Raw genomic sequence first — 20,155 nt, 5'->3', positions numbered from 1 at the left:
ACAGTGACACCTTTAGAGCCTAATCAATATCAACAACATGACACTGATGACAGCCGCCTCGACACAACTATGTATATACGTTTAAAAGCTATTAAAGTACAGTTGCTGCAGATGACAGCTCAGTTACAGACTCTGTCACTCGACAGCATATATTTCAGCCCATCAATAACGTTAATAACAAACGACGCGCTGTGCTGTCAAGCATGAAGAATGTCACGCGACTCACCTGTAAGTATCTACACATAATTAGTGATTTTTAAAGTCGTTGGCGCTCATTATATATCCATTATATTATATATTATTTTATATATATATATATATATATATATATATATATATATATATATATATATATATATATATATATATATATCAGTTTTAAATTGTATTTAAATCATTGGCATGTCGAATAGGTGTTTTCATTTGTTTGCTGAAGTATGGGTGATGCTACTCTTTCCTTGTCAGTCATTCAAATATAACTTACTAATAGATTTTTTTTTGTGAAAATTATTGTGTATAAAGGTAGTCTTACCTTTATGAAGGTTTAACAAAGACTTTGTTTACATCCCTGCTGAAAAAAACAGCTTAAATCAGGTTTTAATGGGGTTATGGCCATTTCCAGCCTGGTCTTAGCTGGTCAGGCAGAAAAATGACCTGCTAAAATCAGGGTGACCAGCCTGGTTTAAGCTGGTCAAGCTGGTTTTAGCTGCCTGACCAGCTAAGACCAGCCTGAAAATGGCTGGAAATCAGCCTGGAAATGGCCAAAACTCCTCTAAAACCAGCCAACCAACCTATGCTGGTGGCAGCAGGGATGTTGCTCTCTTGATGAAACTCCATGTGAATTTAGGATGGAGATTCTTCTGAAGCTTATTAGGTAGAACAAATAAGCTTTTGTGTTTTATCAAACCTAAAATAGTGTTTTTTGAGCATGTCACATGAAAGTGTAAAATGAACTTTGATATGGAGTGCTTTTTTATTTACTTGTGTCTTTCCTTTACAGAGTAAAAGGGTGTGTTTTGTCCAGCAGAAGCACGTGGTCAGACATTGACTGTAATGGTGGACATCTGTTGAGTGACAGGTAATGCATAAGTATTTGTCTGTGAGATTAACTTTGTTATTTGACAAACAGAGATATGCTGCGAACACAAGGTGCACAAAGCAGATGCAAAATAACAATTCTAAACTTTAAACACATTTTAAAAAGTGACATGCCTTGATTTAAATCATCCTTTGTATGGGGGAAGTGCAAACCCTTGCTTATTTAAGTAATACTGCACATCCAGGCAGTTCCTGAAGAATAAAGCTTTGTGTCTTATTTCATCATAAAAAACTATGTAAGGATGTTTTTTAGCAACAAGGCACTTTGATAGTTTTATATTTGGATATTCAGACATTCTCCTTAATATTATAGATCCAGAAAAGTATTCTTTGCTAATTCTAAATATGAGAATCATATTAGCAGCCAAAGACTATCAACGTGTTGTTTTGAGGTCATACTCACATGCTAGTTCAGACTGAATACTCAAAGTAGCGTGGTAAACAATATAGAGATTGATAAATGAACGTACATGCAAATCTAAAACTTTAAATCTTAACCTAACTATGAAAGCTTTCCCTCTGTGACACTTATCCATTTTGAAAGTGTTTTAAAATATGGCAGTGTTTTATCCAAGTCTTTTTTACGTCTTTTTTCTGTAATTATTTACAAAGATGTGTTGTATTTGAAATTTGTTTTGTAATGTATTACATTTAAAAATATTTTGATTCATTAGGCATGGGCCGGTATAAGATTCTGACGGTATGATAACCTTGGATAAAAATATCATGGTATCACAGTATTGTGATTACTGCTCTAATATATTCTTTTTAAATGTCTGGGTAAAAAACAAAAACTTTTTTCCCCTTTGAAAAGATTATATAATTGAAATATTTATGATAGTTTGGAACAGTAAACATGTCAGGCTAAATAATTCAAATTAATCCCTGACTTCATCAGTTTAAAAAACACATATGTCTTTACAATTTAAAACAGCATCATTGGATTTTTTTTTCTGCTGGAGATACTGTTGTCCTAAAGAACTTAAAAAAATTAAATAAAAAATCTTACATATACCTTGGGGATGGTGTTACAGAATATTTTGGCGTTTTTTAAACCTTGACTTTGCCAAACCTTGAAAACGTTTGTCATCCCATGCCTATTGTTCATGCTTTAGTAGTGAAGTGCAATCTTTTTCTGCCGTATTTGTTTCACACTGTAGTTTAGCGACTCTTAAACCAATGTCTTTGCACCATGTTAGGCTGTGTAATGGTGTCTAACATCAGTTTTGTTTTTTTCTTTATGCAGAATTCATTTTGAACACTTTATAGTGTTTGATTTATGGACCAACACAAGATCTATTTCACCATTCTGTTCATTCTGGTGAGTCTATTTATGTCTGCTGTGTTGTTTTAATGTTTTGACATTAAGTTATTGAATTTAATTCATTTTAAATTAATTACAATTTTAAAATATTTTTTTCTCCTTTTTTTTTTTAAACTGCCTGTTCTCACGTCTTCTATAAATATAACATACGAACTATTGTTAATGTGAGATCCTGATGGCCTAGTGGTCAGTGCTCATGGAGTGAGATCTGAACAGATCACTGGAGACTGGGGTTCGAATCACCACGGTGTTACTAATTTTTTATATTTTTGCCAAAAAAACGAATTTTTAAAAAAAAAAAAAACTTTTTTTTCCTCTTTTCTGCCTCACCTCTCTCCTTCTGCTCCACCTGTCTCTCCTTCTGCTCCGCCTCCAGCCCGCCTCTTTTCTCAGTTCAACCTTCCTCTTGTCTCGGTTCAGCCCACCTGTCCTCACAGTCCAGCCTTCCTCTCTGATTTCTTTATTCCCGCTGCATGTTTGTCCGCCATCGTTACCCGTGTTACCGCCCCAGGTACGTTTACGCTCTGATCCGTGTTTCACTTTGTGCTCTGGTCCGTGTTTCACTTTGTGCTCAGTTACCCTTGAGCCTCAGGTACTTGCCCTCTTGTTTGTCTTACCGCCCCAGTTAGTTTCTTAGGTGGGATTCGAACCCATGTTGTAACCGTAACCTTGTCCGCAACCAACGGTGTTTAGCCACTAGCGCCATCGCAGCTTACACGATGAGAGAGGGTGTTTGACGCATGTTGTGTTTTTATGACAATATGCAATAGTGGGATTAGAACCCAGGTCTCCAAGAGTAAAGGCTAACGCTTTACCAATGGAGCCACTGAGTCAGATCAGTGGGGTAAGTTTTCCGGGTGAAATATAAAGAGTGTTTTGTGGCAGATTGGAAAAAGACTCAATATGCGGGATTTGAACCCACATCTTTACTGCATCAGACTCACTAGTCTATGCTCTTAACCACTACTCCACTGTGGCCTGATTTGTGTTGTGTGTTATGTATGTTATGTATGTGTTGTTTATTGTAGTACTATTTTGGAAAGTATTTCACTCATTTTGGCATAAGCGGGGATTGAACCCAGGACTCCCACGTTAATACACGGTGTTTTAATCAACTGAGCCACTTAGCCAGACAAGAAAATAAAGGGTTTTTGAGAGGGTGACATACAGATGTTTTGCATTTTATCGCTAAAAAACATTTTGCATTGATTTTGGCATAAATGGGATTCGAACCCACAACCCTCAATCTTAAAATATAGCGTATTAACAAACTGAGCCACTGAGCCAGACAAGAAAAGAAAGGGTTTTTGAGAGGGTGACATACAGATGTTTTGCATTTTATCGCTAAAAAACATTTTGCACTGATTTTGGCATAAATGGGAATCGAACCCACAACCCTCAATGTTAAAATGTAGCGTTTTAACAAACTGAGCCACTGAGCCAGACAAGCTGAAAAAGGTTTTTGGAAGGGTGATGTTGATATCTATGCATAATATTGCTAAAAAAAAGTTTTGCACTAATTTCTGCATAAGCGAAATTCGAACCCACAACCTCCAAGTTAAAACGTAGTGTTTTAAATAATTGAGCCACTGAGCCATACCAGTCGAAGATGGGTATTTGACAGGGTGACATTAAGATCTTTTGCAGTTTAATGCTAAAAAACCTTCATCACTGGTTTTGGCATAAGCGGGAGTTGAACCCACAACCCCCAAATTTAAAACTCAGCTATTTAATCAACTGAGCCACTGAGTCAGACGAGCAGTAGTGGGTTTTTGACAGGGTGACATTGATATCTTTGAATCATATTGCTAAAAAACATTTTGTAATGATTTCGGTATAAGCGAGATTTGAACCCACAACCTCATAGTTAAATTGTAGTGTTTTAAATAATTGAGCTACTGAGCCAGACAAGAAGAAGATGGGTATTTGATAGAGTGACATTGAGATCTTTTGCAGTTTAACTCTAGAAAACAGTTTGCAGTGATTTTTGGCATTAGCGGGATTTGAACCCACAACCTCTAAGTTAAAACATAACATTTTAATCAATTGAGCCACTGAGCCAGACAAGCAGAACAAGGTTTTTGACAGGGTGACACTTAGATCTTTTGCAGTTTCACGCTATAAACATTTTTTACTGGTTTTGGCATTAGCAGGATTTGAACCCACAACCTCCAAAGATAAAACGTAGCATTTTAATTAACTGAGCCACAGAGTCAGACGAGTAATGCAGTGTTTTTGATAGGATGACATTGATATCTTTGCACCATATTGCTAAAAAAAATTTGCACTAATTTCGGCATAAGCAGGATTTGAACCCACAACCTCATAGTTAAAACATATCATCTTAATAAACTGAGCCACTGGGCCAGACAAGGTGAAGAGGGTATTTGACAGGTTGACAATGATATATTTTCCGGTTTAACGCTAAAAACATTTTGTATTTATTTTGGCATAAGCAGGATTTGAACCCATGCACTCAGAGTTAACATGCTAAGTTTTAAACAGTTGCGCCACTAAATCTGAGAGTTTGCATCCTATTTTAGATCAGGTAATTGATACAAAGCACTCAATTAGAAATTAAGAACAGCAACAGTGGGATTCGAACCCAGGTCTCCCAGAGTAAAGCACAGAGGTTTAGACAATTGAGCTACTGAAACCAAAAGAGTGTTAGTGTGCTTTGTAGCATTTGTGTGTATTGACGATTTTGTGCAAAAATATGAGGCAAATGCTTGATAAAAGTCAATATGCAACACTTATGTGCTCCTCAGACTCTGTGGCTCAGCTTATTAAAGCGTTGCGTTTTAATCATGAAGACCCGAGTTCAAACCCAGCTCTTGATGACCTTAATTTGTAACTGTGTGTTATCAATTAAATCAAAAGCATTGGCAAATGGGAATCAGCAATCATTGGATTTGACTTCAGGACTGAAATATTAAAACTGTTTGTTTGAGCAGCTGACTAATGACTTACTAATGAAGCACATGATTATTTAGCACTTTTACTGAGGGATCTGTAGTTGATCAAACAACTTTTGCACTCGAAGGATTTGAATTCATGACTTTCCTCCTGAGAACCTGTTTAAGGCACCTGGTGCCTTTATGAATTTATCTTGGGTAAATCATCTTTTGAAAGCATTTTAATATAAACATTTATATGATAGATATATATCAGCCGTGGGAAATATACTGTCCCACATAAACCTTTTTTTATTATTAAAATGCCAGCATTCATGAAACATTTCAGTTTAAATTGTGCAAACAGTCACCAAAAACTTAATTCATTTTGGCCTGTAATTGATTAAAAATACATAACATATACATACTTTTAAAAACTTAATTATTACTTGAATAAAACAAAAGAGTAGAGTCTGGAGATTTCTATCAGTCTTGATGAGCTTGATTAGCTGCTTCAGGTGTTTTCAATGAGGCTTGAGCTTTAACTGCTCTACAGCTGCAGGATTACACACTTCATACTCTGTCCTCTTGCTGTTTTCATGCGGATACACAAATCGTCCACAAGTGGGCACAACACCGACACATTGATCAGGCTTTCTTTAATAAATCTTTATTAAAATGGCATGTGTGTCTGTAGATTGATGTTGATGTGATGACCAGTCCTGAGCTTCACATCCTCCTCATCTGAGACACAGAGAAAGATTTAGTCAAGTCTGTTATTGGAAAACAAAAATAAGTCAATCAGTGCTGTGTAAAAAATATTAACAAGTTAAACAGGCTTAATAAAATATGATATACTGTCAGTATGAAAATATGTGTGTGGTGGACACATAGGCAGTAAAAAAGCATATTTTGCAAAACAGATTTTTTGATATTTAGTTTGAAGTCTGATGTTTGAGAAACATTAGGGGTCACTCTTAGGTTTCTTATCTTTTCTTTTTGCTGAACTGTACTTTTCTGTGCTCTCTGGCAACCTTTTATTTGTGTTGTGATTTTCTTTAAGCATTGATAATAATAATAATAATAGGTTCATTCTTCTGTGGCGACCCCTAATAAATCAAATATTAACCTCTGAGTTATTTTACTTTATTAATGCTATTACACTCTTTGGCCACAAGAGCGAGTTGTGGAGCAACTGTTTGTCATCTGCCTTGTGTACATTTTTCAAATGCACAAGACTGGCTGGCAGTCTTGAGCGTCAGCTTTTTCTTTGCCACTAAAATACGACTCATCTGTTAGGAACTACCAGAGCATTTTTCCATCTGCTCCTCAGAGCTTAAGGTTTATGGAGATGATGATATGCCAAAACAATTTGAATTTGAATTGTGTTCCTTTGAATTATTGACCATTGTAATTTAATAAATCTGAAATTTCATATGCTGTTAAAATTGTTTTGAATTAGAATTTCTCAATTTGAATTTCATAACCTGAATGTTAAACATCTGAAATTTAAGACAACTGAATTTTTCAAGGCTGCTTTCGATGTCGGGTCACATAAAACAAACGTTATGTTGAAAACTAATCAAGTGGCTTTCCCTGTACGCTATTTACAACAATATAGACTTTTCAACACCTCTTATGTTGTTACCATTTAAAACAAAGTTTTAAGCACTTAACAAATGAGGTTAACAAAAAAAAAAATATCTAAGCGAGTCATTTATAATGAGTCAATTATTTCATTTATAATTAAGCCGATTCGAACGAATCTGAATGAACAATTCAGTGATAAAGATAGAGATTTGGCGCCACCCACTGGACATTTGGTCTCAATGAATTTTAGTTAAAATAATGTAATATTTTTAAATATTTGGAAACATCTGAGGTCAGAATCAGCTTTTTATCCCTCAAAACACCAAAAAAAAAAAAAACGTAAATAAAAATTGATGTAATTAAATTAAATATATGAATTTGCTTTACTGAAGCATGCCTATATTTATTACACAAACTACTGAAAATAGCTGAGCCCTGATAGTCAGTTTGCAGAAGAATTGTGTCCTCCTGACTGAGCCTCACATACACCAGTAAACTCACGCAGCTCAGTGATTAGCCAAAATGCTTCGTTTGACTTTTCAGTGATCATCTACTCTTCCCTGTGGATGACCCCTGACCTAATTTCTGCTGAATTTTAATTTCAAGATCTGAATTTCTGGTTTTGAATTTTATGATATTGAATTTGATGTTCTGAATTTCTTCATCTTGAAAACTTGAAACTGTATTTTTACAAACCAAATATCTGCAGTCTGTGAATTCAGAACACACACAAAAAACCTGAAGTCTGAAAAAAATCTGCCTTGAAAAATTCAGTGGTCTTAAATTTCAGATGGGTAATATTCAAGTTTAAACTACGAAATTCAAATTCAAATTTTTTTTAACAGCATATAACAATTCAGATTTATTAAATTACAATTGTCATTAATTCAAATGAACACAATTCAAATTCAGATTGTGTTGGCATATTATTAGCTCCATACAGATTCTGTCTGACAAACATGAAACTTGGTAACAGTCTCTAGTCTACAACACGTACAGATAAATTCACTACTTTATTATTATTATTATTATTGTTATTGTTATTATTAAGTCAACGCCACAAGAACCAGAATCCGCGTTTCAAAACACATTTGTCTCCTTCGGCGCGCCGTAGTGTTGTTGTTGAAAAGTGTCATGGTGGCGTTCACCACTAAGAATGTGCATTTTATCAACAGAAGACCTTTTGAATCCCTTTGAATTGGCTGGTGTGGATTGTTTTGGACTTTTAGACTGTCGGGCACTACACACCGCTCACAGCATACGTTTTCAGCGGTCGTTTAATAACTGTCGCGTTAATGATCAGCATTCGTGAGTTCTCCATATTATCATGTGTGACCCGCAGCGCGATGAGGAACTGCGGCCGGTCCCGAAAGAGAGAGCCGTGCTGGAGAGTTTCTTCACTCAGCTCGGAATGTTCTGGTTCGACAGGGCGAAGGATTATGTGGAGAAGGAGAAGGACGCCAGTAAGAGCGCAGGGGCCATTTGGGGGTCTCTGCTGGCCGCCCTCGCGCACCTGGCGGCCGCAGAGAAAGCCTACCATAACATGACTTTCCTCGGCCAAAAACTAGGTATCAGTGAAGCGTTTACTGTTCTGTAAGGGGAAAACGGGTATATGATTACAATATGAAAAGCCATAATTATTAAATAAAAGTTATGAATTATGAGTCATAAATAGGCCTTATTAGATTTATAACATAATTGAGAATTAATTATTGGGGATAAAGTTCTAAGTAATATTAATAATATTGTTCTAAAAGTCATATTAGCACGCAGCCAATGCCTATTACAGTACAACATTGTTCACACACAGTCAATTAAATAGTGTTAAGGTTGTTTTGAGGTCATTCTTGCATGCGATTTAAGACTGAATATTCAAAGTAGTGTGGTAAACAATATAGGGACCGTTGTCACGTTTTCATAAGAGTAAGTCCTTACTGCTTTAACCTTTTTAAATTCTGCTTTTCTATTATTTTTTTAGTGCCAGAGTCTGAATGTGCAAATATAAAAACATGTTTACCTCAAAAAGTGCAATGAATAGATAAAGTAACAAAACATCGGCATGAAATTGTGGATATTAGTAGATTTAGATCTACATACTAAGACATAATTATGAAATAAAATGTATGAATTTATAATAAATCAAAATGCCTAAAATTATGACAAAGTCAAAATTATGAAATAAAATGTATGAGAAAGCCTACCATAACATGACTTTCATTAAACAGAAACTCAGTACACTGTAAAACAGTCCACTTCATCAAATGAAATGAGTGTAGTTTACTTGAAATTTACCGAAAGTTAAATTCTACTCATCTGAAAAGAGTTTTGAACTCAGTGTTGAAGGTTATGAAGTAATTAAGTACCTCATTACTTCAACTTAAATGAAGTTCACAGTACTCAAATAGATAAGTTTTTTAACTTCAGTGGTTTGTAGTAATTGGTTTCCTCAAATGGTTTGATTTACCTTAATTTGTTAGGTTTTAAAGTACTCAGTTGGTTTGAGTTCTCTTCATTTATTGGGGTTTACTGTGCTCAAATTGCTTTGTTTACTGAAATGGATTAAGTTCGCAGTACTCATTAGGATTAGTTGAACTTAAATGGTTTGAGTTACCTTAACTTTTGGTTTAACAGTTTATCAAAGAAGCATTTACTGTATTGTTCTGTAAGGAAAAAAAATGTAATAATATTTATAATAAAAAAAAGCCAAAATTCTAAAATAAATTATGAAAAAATGAATAAAAGTTATGAGATACTGAATCATAATAATTGGATTTTAAAAATGTGGAGATTAAATATTGGCGTGAAGTTGGTTTATATCCGGTTTAATTTTAAAATTAAACATTAAAGAAGTTAATTTTCACAACTATGACAGTTCTAGTTATGAGATAAAAAAAAAACTAAACAAATTATCATAAAGGTTATAACAAGATTACGTTTACTTTAGTGTTCTGTAAGGAAAAAAATGGTAATATTATAATATGAAAAGCCAAATATAAAAGAATTCTGATATAAAAGAATTTAAAAAAGCCTACCAGTACATGACTTTCCTCAGGCAGAAACTAGGTATCAGGGAAGTGTTTACTGTACTGTTCTGTAAGGACAAAATGGTAATATGATTATAATATGAAAAGCCAAAATTATTAAGATATAAAAAAATGAATAAAAGTTATGAGATACAGAGTCATAACAGATTTTTAACAGTCCTAATTATGAGATAAAAACAAACAAATTATCACAAAGGTTGTAACAAAATTATGTTCACTGTACTGTTCTGTAAGGAAAAAATGGTAATATGATTATAATATAAAAAGCGTAAATTATTAAATAAGATTTATGTAAAAATAAACAAGTTATGAGATACAGAGTCATAATAAATATATACTTTAAAAATGCAGAAATTAAATGAACCGATAACAAAGAAACAAAAAATAGTCATGAATTGTGAGATATTATTACATTTAAATAGACATACTAAGACATCAAAGCATCAAAGCATATTAAATAAATAAAATGCCTAAATAAGTTATGACAGAAAGCTACAATTTTGAGGCTACTTATAAGATGTGCTCACATAAAAAGATAAAATCCAAATAAACAAATTTAAATTAGTTATGGTATTACACCATTATGATGATTTATTCAGTTTTATAATTGCAATCATTTTGTTATAGATGTATTTTTGTTTAAAATTTCATGCTATTATGCTTATGCAGTCTTCTAGTGAAATATCACAATTATATACCAGAGTAATACCTTGCTTTCACCTCATTTTTATGTGGAATAAATTATAATATTACTGTAATACTTTATAACAAATTTAAATTAGGAGATATTTTGACTCTCAAAATTATTAGAAAGTGAAATATCGATGAGAAGCGGTAAATCAAATTAGATATTAAAAATAAATACTTTGAGACTAACCAATTTACATAAAAAAAATCCAATTTATGAGATTTAAAAAGCAAATTATCATAAAAGTTGTAACAAAATTATTACTTTTTCACAATTTTAACAGTTTATTTTATATAGGAATAATTGTCATTATGACTTATTTATTTCATATTTTGATGCTATTATGCATAAAACTATAACTGTTTGTCATAATTACAAGTGATAAATAAATTTCCGTACATTTCAAAACTGACTTCAAATCCAATTTTCACGTTTAATCATTATTATGACTTGTCATGTTACTATTGTTTATAATACACTATGGTTGTACACAATTATGATGATTTATTAAGTCTTATAATTGCAATAATTTTGTTTTAGATGTATTTTTGTTCAGAATTTGACCAAATACAACACAGAAATAAATTCTGAGTATGAATTGTTATCTCCTAATTGGGACTAATTTGAAGCAAATAATTATGATTAACCAAAGCAGTTTGAAGAAGATGTATGTAGTCCAAAAGCTTACAATTACCTTTTTAACTATGTCAGTCTTTCAGTGAAATATCACAATTATATACCAGAGTAATACCATGCTTTTACCTCATTTATATGTGGAATAAACTATAATATTACTGTAATATTATTCCATGATACTGTGGCTTTGAATATGCTACAAACTAGTAATTTTAACTAAATTAAAATGACATTAGTATCATTTAAATACTGCAGATGTCGCCATGTGGCCATACATAATGCATCTCCATCTGTACGTTCAGTGATTGGCCTAATACCAGAGACCAAACACTGAACTGTATTTCTGATCATCGCTAATATCTGTGTCATGCAGGCGGTCAGTCGTTCTTCAGCCGTAAAGACTCCATCAGGACCATCTACACGTCTCTGCACAACGAGCTGAAGAAGGTGGTGTCCATGGGCCGCCACGCACCTGGAGGATCCACCCCCAACCTGGAGGAGCTGCTGCCGCACCTGTCCGAGCAGCTGTGCCACTTCACGCAGGCCCGCATGGAGATCGCAGACTTCTACGAGAAGATGCACACTCTGGGCAGCCAGAAGACTGTCAACTCTGAGGAGTTGGTGGGCGCGCTGGACAGCATCCTGCAGAAATACAGCTCCAGGTGAGAGACCGCCTGTTGACCTGCTGCAAGAAAGAATTAGTAAACAAGTGGATTAAGAAACTATGGGATTGTGAAGATCATTTAGGTGTGTGTTTCGGGAGTGTCTCAGTTGTTGTTTTGTATTAATTATACCACCAGAGGGAGCTTTGGCTTACCTTGTTTGAATTCATTGTCATTTATGTACACACTTATTAATATCATTTTATATGCATAATTAGTTATAAGGTAATATATCTATCAAAGCAAGAGATTTTTCAAGATTATTTCAGACTTATTAAAAGTAAATGCAGTATGACAGCACAGGAATAGTATAACCATTAAATAAGTTGAAAAAAATATATATATATAATGTTTTTTTTTGTATATTTAGCGGTGTTGTACACATTTATTTATATAATTTCATATGCACATTTAGTTATAAGGTAATATATCTATCCAAATGAGATATTTCAAAATTATTTAGGGATAATTTGAAGTAATTAATACAGTATTACATAGAACAGGTATAATATATAAACATTAAATAAGATTATCTAAAATACACAATACAAAATATTATCTAAAGATTATCTATATATCTATATATATATAAAAACTACAAGTGTATATATATATATATATATATATATATATATATATATATATACACTTTTTTTCGTACATTTAATGGTATTGATATTTTTAGATGTATCCGCTTGTTAAGCAATGACGTGTTAGTGAAGTATGTAATACTGTTTCCGGGTACAAGCCGCCACTCATTTAAGTTGAGAAACTATTTGTTTATGATCACTTTTAATTCATATCACACAATAAAGTTCATTTTATATAAAGTCATAGTGTGCACAACAATCTCTGGGCTTGCTGCATCACAAATACCAAAATTTTAACAATTTATAAAAAAAAGAATGACTTTCTGGCCATCGGATATTAGGCATGGACATATATATTGCGATCGTGATTTTCGAAAGTATTAAATCGCTTTGTTAACGTTTATAATTACCATTTCATGAGTCTCCCCATACAGTTGAACAGAGCGCTTGGACCCGGAAGCTGCTTCGCATGACCTCACACTTAACAAGCGGATAGGGGAGGTACCAACCTAGGTCACACGGGTTTAATCTCGCATACCATTTGCAATAAAGATCGGTTGCTATAGCAAACATGTCGTGTTGTGCGGTAAGATGCCAAAATTGAAAGTCCAAAAATAGAAAACTTAAATTTTACCGTACACCACACTGCTTTTAATGCCAACCGCAGATGTCTTTGGCTAACAGCCATCATAAGAGCTGAATGGAGTGAGGACCTAATTAAAAATGCTGGACTCTGCAGTTCTCATGTTATATCAGGTAAGTTCACACTATGCTGAATCATTCACATTACTCGTTATTGATTGCAGCAATGATTTTAGCAAAAACAATTAAATATGGTTCATTAAACTGCGGACACTGAATGCTTAGATTGAAACCTAAAAAAAAATTCCGCATACCCTGCCGTACAGGTGCAGTTCACTGTCAGAATGCAATTGTTTTGGTTGTTGATGATTACCCAGGCTTTATACACTTCTGCCTTCTTTTCTGTGGCTAGGCAGAACCTCAGTTTTTAGCACTACATGGTTTTGAATCTGGTAATCATGTAACATTATTTCTTGCACATGACACCACAGAAAAAAATTGTAGGTATCCAAAGACTTGTAAGCCTTTAACTTCTCTCGTTACAACACGTGGAGCTTCAATGAGATGAGTATATTTGGGGCTGGATGCTTCTTGTCCTATCCAATATTCATTGGGAGGGTGCTATCACAAATGGACCTGTCAGACGAACGGCAATCACTTTATTGTTAATTTTGCTGAAAAACTGTGCTTATCACTGAGTGACAAGCTGTTTTAATATGCTGAAAGCATTATGTAAATAATATAAATAATACATAATCAACATATCTTATCTCTAACACAGCAACAAACTCTGTATCGCATCGCATGTTATTCCCTCGCTGTAAATGCTAGCGCTCCTGTTTTTTTTCTGCAACCTCGCTGCGCGCACATCCTGAATGTTTACAAACCGGTAATTCGCCTATAGATATGTTAATATTTTGATGATTTAATTAGTTTCAATTGGCATTTTGTTTGTCTTTTGAGGCAAAATGGCATAATCGCAGTTTTCCTATCCTTACATAACACACACAAAAAGTAGGTAATTGTTTATTTTATTACTGAGTAATATTAATTAAATGCACTTACTTACAGGGTTAGAATGTGAATTGAGTTTAGAGTTTGTTGCATCTAACTTAATCATAATTAATTGTAATTACTTTAGTAAGCACATGGAATGTATAACTATAGTAAGTACAAGGACACCTTAAAAATACCCAAAATGATTTGCACCTTAAAATAAAAGGACAGTGCTGTCAGAAACTCTAATGTAGAAAGGAATGATGTATGATAAATCAGTTCATGAGCACCTGTTTAATGACATCTGTTGTAGAGCTCAGTCATGCGGACGGCTCAAGGTGAACTCTGCACTTCACTGAAGAGAGAGAGAGAGAGACACACACTTTTAAAACCCTTTCAATATACACCATTTCTCAAAACATATCACTTCTCATAACAATTATACAAGACAAACAATTCACAAATTAATAACATTTGCTCACAAAAAAAGACCAATTCAATTTGCACACTCATTCACTATCACTAAAGCTTCTCTTACATTCACTCCTATTTATTTATATTATGCAAATTCAACAGCAACTCTAAATTCTTAAAGAGAGAGAGAGAGAGATTCAAGACCTTTATTGAATTTCTAGATGTGATTAATTCATCAACATATGACTGTCAGCAAAAAACATAGGATACAAAACAATGAGTACTTATCGATGCAGGGGCATGACATATAAACCTGCACTCTAGAATAAGAGACCCATTTCTGTTGCTGTGACCAAGTATGATTCAGGGTTCCCACTGTTTAATGCTCACCAAATTCAAGGACTTTTGAAATCACTAATCATTTAAAATCAAGCATCTTTGTAATTCACACCCACTGCGCCATGAATGTCCTTCCTGTATTTAACATTTCATTTACCCTTAATATTTACATTAATGTCATAATAATGATGTTTTGAATGTGTCATTTTCAAAAATATTGACCTTTTCCAAGTCTTGTTCGAAGAACTTTAAGACAATTAGGTGAGTTCAATCCTGGTAATCATAAATAAACTGGTAACCAGTTTCTGAAGTGTTGTTAATTGCATTATTTGTCGTAATTTATGTCTAAGATTTAAATTTAAGATTTTTAATTTAAGAATTTCTTCATTTTTTTGTTCAGTTTTTGCAAGAAGCCCAGTACAATTGTTGAAATAACACTATAAACTTTCAATTCAAGCACTTTCAATGACTTATGTTTGCTTTTAAGAACTTTTCAGGCCTTGAATTCATATTTCAGAAATTCAAGTATTTTCAGAAAAACTTGGGATCCCTGATGATTAAAAAACAATCTGTCAAAATACTATTTACATGAACTAATATCACGAATAAAGAAAACCCTTCTTTCTAATCATGTACATCAACGTATATAAAGAAACGGCTAAAACACACACTTCTGCTTGTGCAAAAACAATGGAAAATTAAACTGTTAGAAAATAGGTTTTCATTAATGGAAAAAAGTGAAATGACTAATAATTCAGACAACCCTAATGCATTCATTTGAAGTGTTCAAGTATATCTACAGTAATACAGTATTGTATTAGCAAATGCAGTCAAAATAAATCAGATATCAGCTCATCTATTGTGCTGAAAACACAAGAGTTTGCAAACAGTTAGTGCTCAAGGAATGTAATAACATGGACGGTCATTGTGTCCTTGCTGAGGTAGAAGACAAGATCTCACAAATGTTATCAGATCAATTAATCAGTCAGCAGAGATTCAGGCCCTGCCAGCATTGAGAAATCAGTGCATGACCTTGAAATTTTCTGCAATATTGATTATTTCCAAACAGGTTTCCTTACCTTCTATTGGCTGGCCAAACATTTAAATCCCGCCCCAATCTTTCACCACGGATGCTCTGCTCACATGTCTTCAACTGCAACAGAAAGCATTGTTCCGTCAGCCATTTTTACCTGAATAAGCTGACTTTTCTTTCTCTCTTTGTCATTTCCTCATGCTCACTCTTTTCCGGCTGCCAGCTAAGACATGTAATTAATGATCAGTCAGGGGTGAAGAATTTTTCACGCTGCTGCTGAACGCAGGAGATGTAATGAGCTCCACGCCGCCCTGCAGTATTCATGACTTTCTCCAGTGCTAATGAGCAAAGAGAACAGGCTGGCGCAGCAAACAGGACACATAGATTGCAGGATTACAGAGATGCTGACAATCCTCCACCATCTTACATTGTCTCCTTGATACAGAAATTCCATTTCATGTAGAGCTGAACTGCCATTTTTCTCTGCTACGATTAATGCCATATAAGAAGCAGAATTTTTTCAGCATGACTTTAGTAGTTGAACTATACTATTAAATAATGTTTTATAACTATAGTTAAGTTTTAATGACCAATAATTTCAGAAACGAGTCTGTATTTAAAATGAAAATGATTAATTTGACATTATTTATGTGTTTTTTTTTTTTTTGTGCGTGTGAGAGATATGTCCTTGTAGCACTGGATGATTTGGATAAATGCTTGAGTATTTTGTGGGTGTTGGACTTATTTAAGCCTCTTTCTGTAACCATAAAGTGACCAGTTCCTCCCATTTAATAAAATAATAATAATAACATTGCCTAGGGCTGGGCGATATGGTTAAAGTGTAATCTCGATAATTGTTTTTCATATTGAACGATAACGATATATATTTCTATGTAAGTTGTTAATGCTTCCAAAGAGTCCATTTAATGGCATGACATATTTTTGCCCAATAACTTTTCAGTGGCCGAAAATGTCAACACACTTTTCGATTGTTCTACATTTCTTCTGTATGATTGGCTCTTTGCATCATTATAGAGTAATAAAGTGCAGTGCTTATCATTATTACTGACATAAATGTTATCACAATTCGATATAATATCGTTTATCAGCCCAGTCCTAACATTGCCACAGATTTGACCCATTAAAATAAAAATTAAAATAAAAATGTACACGATTAAAACAAATGAGAAAAATTACAATACAACTACAGTAATGTGACATTACTTAAAATTTTTAATAGTACAAAATCATAACTATTTAAAATAATCAAATATCTAACATTTTGTACACAATCTACACACATTTTCAATGTCTTAAAAATATCATAACTATTTAAAATATCATATTTGTGTCACACATCATTACTCTAGTTTCTGTTGTGCTGGTTAGAAAATGTGTACGCCTGCCAATAGTTTTAGAACCTCCATCAGTGCAATTTATCTCATAGAAAACTAATGTTAGCAATATAAACGGTCACACTTTACAATAAGTAATAAACAAATAATGTAATAAATGTATTGGTGATTGTTGATGTTAGTAAATGCATTAATTAACATTTATCATAACAGTAATATCAGTATTTATCGTAATATCGTACATTTATCCTAAAGTGTTACCGCATTAACACTTTTGAAACCACATTTCAATATTACCAAGATTGAATGCAACTCATTGTTTTAAAGTTCGTTGAACATGACTTTTCAAGCGGTTGCTGAAAACGGTCAAAATTTTGAGAGGGTGCTCGCTGCAGAGCCATTTGAACAGAGCTGAGCTCCAGCGAGGGGGAGCATGAGCTCTCGCTCCTCCTCCTGTAAGCTGTTTTAATGCGTACACCAACCCCACCCCTAACCCTACCCCCAGTGACATCACTCGTAGAAGTAGTGCAAAAAAGGTGGAGCTCAAGCTCAAGCTCCCCCTCGCTGGAGCTCAGCTCGCCCAAATGGCTCTGCAGCGAGCACCACTTGAAAATTTTTGAAAATGACACATTCAAAACATCATCATCATGACATTTTAACAAAATATTAAGTGTAAATGAAATGGTAAATACAGGTAGGACTTCCATAACGCTGTATATGCTGTGAGTGTGAATTACAAAGGTGCTCGATTTTAAATGATTGGTGACTTTAAAAGTCCTTGAGTTTGGTGTCCATGAAAGAGTGGGAACCCTGAATCATACTTGGTCACAGCCATAGACTGTATTTAACTCAGAAAGCTAATGTTAGCAGCATTACTTGTCAAATTTGGGTGCGTCTCAATCATCTCCCTAGCTATTATTAGTTCTATTATTATAGTTATTACTTTTAGTAATGATTTGAATGCAACAGAAAAATGGCCTAAGGGCAAAATTTAGGTCTTGGGCACTCTGCAGTAGTCAACATTTGAAGTGGTTCAAAACCCTTTGTGAAATTTGTCCTAAAACTATTGAACAACATCCATATTTGTCTTGGGACAATTTCGGAAAACTTTTTTAATCCACTTCAAATGCTGACTAACAGATACACCACATAGGCAAAGGACAAAAAAAACTTCACTTTTCCAACCATTTTGCTCCTTTCAGATTCCACCATCCAATCCTGAGCCGCCTGGAGAGCAGCTTCCAGGTGGAGGTGGATGTGTTGACGCAGCTGCTGCGATGCCAAGCGCAAATCTCTGAGTGGCATTTCCTCCCATCCCTGCTAAATCTACACGGCGCCCATTCCAAGCTTCAGGCTTGGGGTCAAGTGTTTGAACGGCAGCGGGAAACCAGGAAACACCTCTTTGGAGGCCAATCCCAGAAGGCCGTGCAGCCGCCACACCTCTTTCTATGGCTGCAGCGGCTTCAAGCGACGCTCCTAGCAAAGTTCAGCTTCTACTTCCATGAGGCGCTCAGCCGGCAAACATCCCAGTCCGAAATGAAAACTCTAACAGCTCGAACCTCCCTCGATTACTTCGGAAAGATCTCCGGCTTCATTCGCAAGTACGACGCTTCGAATGTCTCCCTAGTCTTCGATAACCGTGGCTCTGAGAGCTTCCAAGGCCACGGATACCACCATCCGCAATCATATCGCGAAGCTCCTAAAGGCGTAGACCAGTTTCCGGCTGTTGTGTCACTTCCTGGTGGAGAACGACCGGTTACGCATTGGCCCAATGTTATCATGATCATGAGCGATCGCTCTACAGAGCTCAACACACTGGATAAGGTGGTCCACTTTTACGATGATAAAGTCCAAAGCACGTATTTTTTGGCTCGTCCCGAACCGCACTTCACCATCGTTGTGATTTTCGACGGGAGGAAGTCCGAAAGAGACTCATACATCGTGGCTTTCCTGCAGGAGCTGATAGGATCCCTGAGAAACTCCAAACCCTTCACTTCACTCAAACCAGGATCCAAAGGCTGAGCTTTTTCACGTTAACAATTTCCGACGAAGTATAGTTTGTTTTAAATTGACATTGGCCTTGATGTTGGTTGATGTTCTTTTTATTCACCGTGTTGTCGTTTTATTTTAGAATGACTACCGAAAAGGTCCAAAAGCTTTCGAGACACTTTCAGACCAAAGATCACTGCTGTGAATTTCTCTCTTTTTTAATGTGCACACAAATTGGTTCTTTCAGCTTGTGTTCGTTCTTAGCAATTGGACTTGGCTTTCTTGAATATGAAAGGGACCCATTGCAATTAATTATAATTTCCCCTTTTATTGTTTGTTTTCCTACTTATTTTAATAACTAAGTTCTGGATTTTAATATTTTTTGCTTTGGCGTCATGTATATGTTCACTTCTGAAATAAAGCTTGCAGTTGAGTAACGTTCAATAAATGCATTGACTTCATCATTTCGATCATTACTCCATTATAACATTAAGTGAAGTTTATTTATTAACTAATTTTGAGAGGATCACGTGCTTATGATTGCTTGCGGCTGGTCCCGTATTATCCAATTTATGATTTACAAATCGGACGATTCCTAAGCTACTATAAATACCCTCAGTTTTATATAACACCCATCTTCATTTTGAAGAATCCCTCCTTCCCCCCACTCCTCCTCCTTTCCTAGATGGGTGACACGGTGGCCCAGTGGTTAGCACTGTTGCCTCACAGCAAGAACATCACTGGTTCTAGTCCTTACCAAGCCAACTGACGTTTTTGTGCGGAGTTTACCCGTTCTCCCCGTTCACTTGGGTTTCCTCCCACCGTCCAAACACATGCATCTTAAGTTAATTGACTAATCAAAATCAGCACCATAGACATGCTCCTAGTAAGTAGTTATCTCTTAAGAGCAATCACTATCTA

The 20,155-nt window shown here is 34.8% G+C and overlaps 1 protein-coding gene and 1 long non-coding RNA gene across 6 annotated transcripts; one reads left to right on the top strand and one right to left on the bottom strand.

The window, feature by feature from the left end:
- Nucleotides 1-8: 8 nt before the first annotated feature.
- On the top strand, nt 9-19,682 carry kics2 (KICSTOR subunit 2). Of its 3 annotated transcripts, XM_087246770.2 has the most exons (6): nt 9-228; nt 1,001-1,078; nt 2,345-2,419; nt 8,249-8,474; nt 11,648-11,936; nt 18,448-19,682. In XM_087246770.2, the coding sequence occupies exons 3-6, from the start codon at nt 2,378-2,380 to the stop codon at nt 19,265-19,267; spliced, it is 1,377 nt and encodes a 458-aa protein (XP_087102896.1). In that variant the 5' UTR covers nt 9-228; nt 1,001-1,078; nt 2,345-2,377; the 3' UTR covers nt 19,268-19,682.
- Nucleotides 5,971-16,233, bottom strand: LOC101884274 (uncharacterized). 3 transcript variants are annotated; one of them, XR_015482725.2, is made up of 5 exons: nt 15,937-16,233; nt 14,395-14,459; nt 11,611-11,956; nt 9,939-9,997; nt 5,971-6,089 (listed from the first exon to the last, which is right to left on the bottom strand). It is a non-coding gene; the product is annotated as an uncharacterized LOC101884274 (long non-coding RNA). The 3 variants fall into 3 exon arrangements; XR_015482726.2 differs by having other exon boundaries at nt 5,971-6,060; XR_015482724.2 differs by lacking the exons at nt 5,971-6,089; nt 9,939-9,997 and having other exon boundaries at nt 11,844-11,959.
- Nucleotides 19,683-20,155: the final 473 nt, after the last annotated feature.

The sequence above is a fragment of the Danio rerio genome, chromosome 4 (assembly GCF_052040795.2).
Source record: "Danio rerio strain M-AB ecotype USA chromosome 4, GRCz13ab, whole genome shotgun sequence".
Taxonomy (NCBI): domain Eukaryota; kingdom Metazoa; phylum Chordata; class Actinopteri; order Cypriniformes; family Danionidae; genus Danio; species Danio rerio.
Note: the sequence above shows the minus strand (reverse complement) of the source record. Positions and strands in the feature narration are given on the sequence as shown.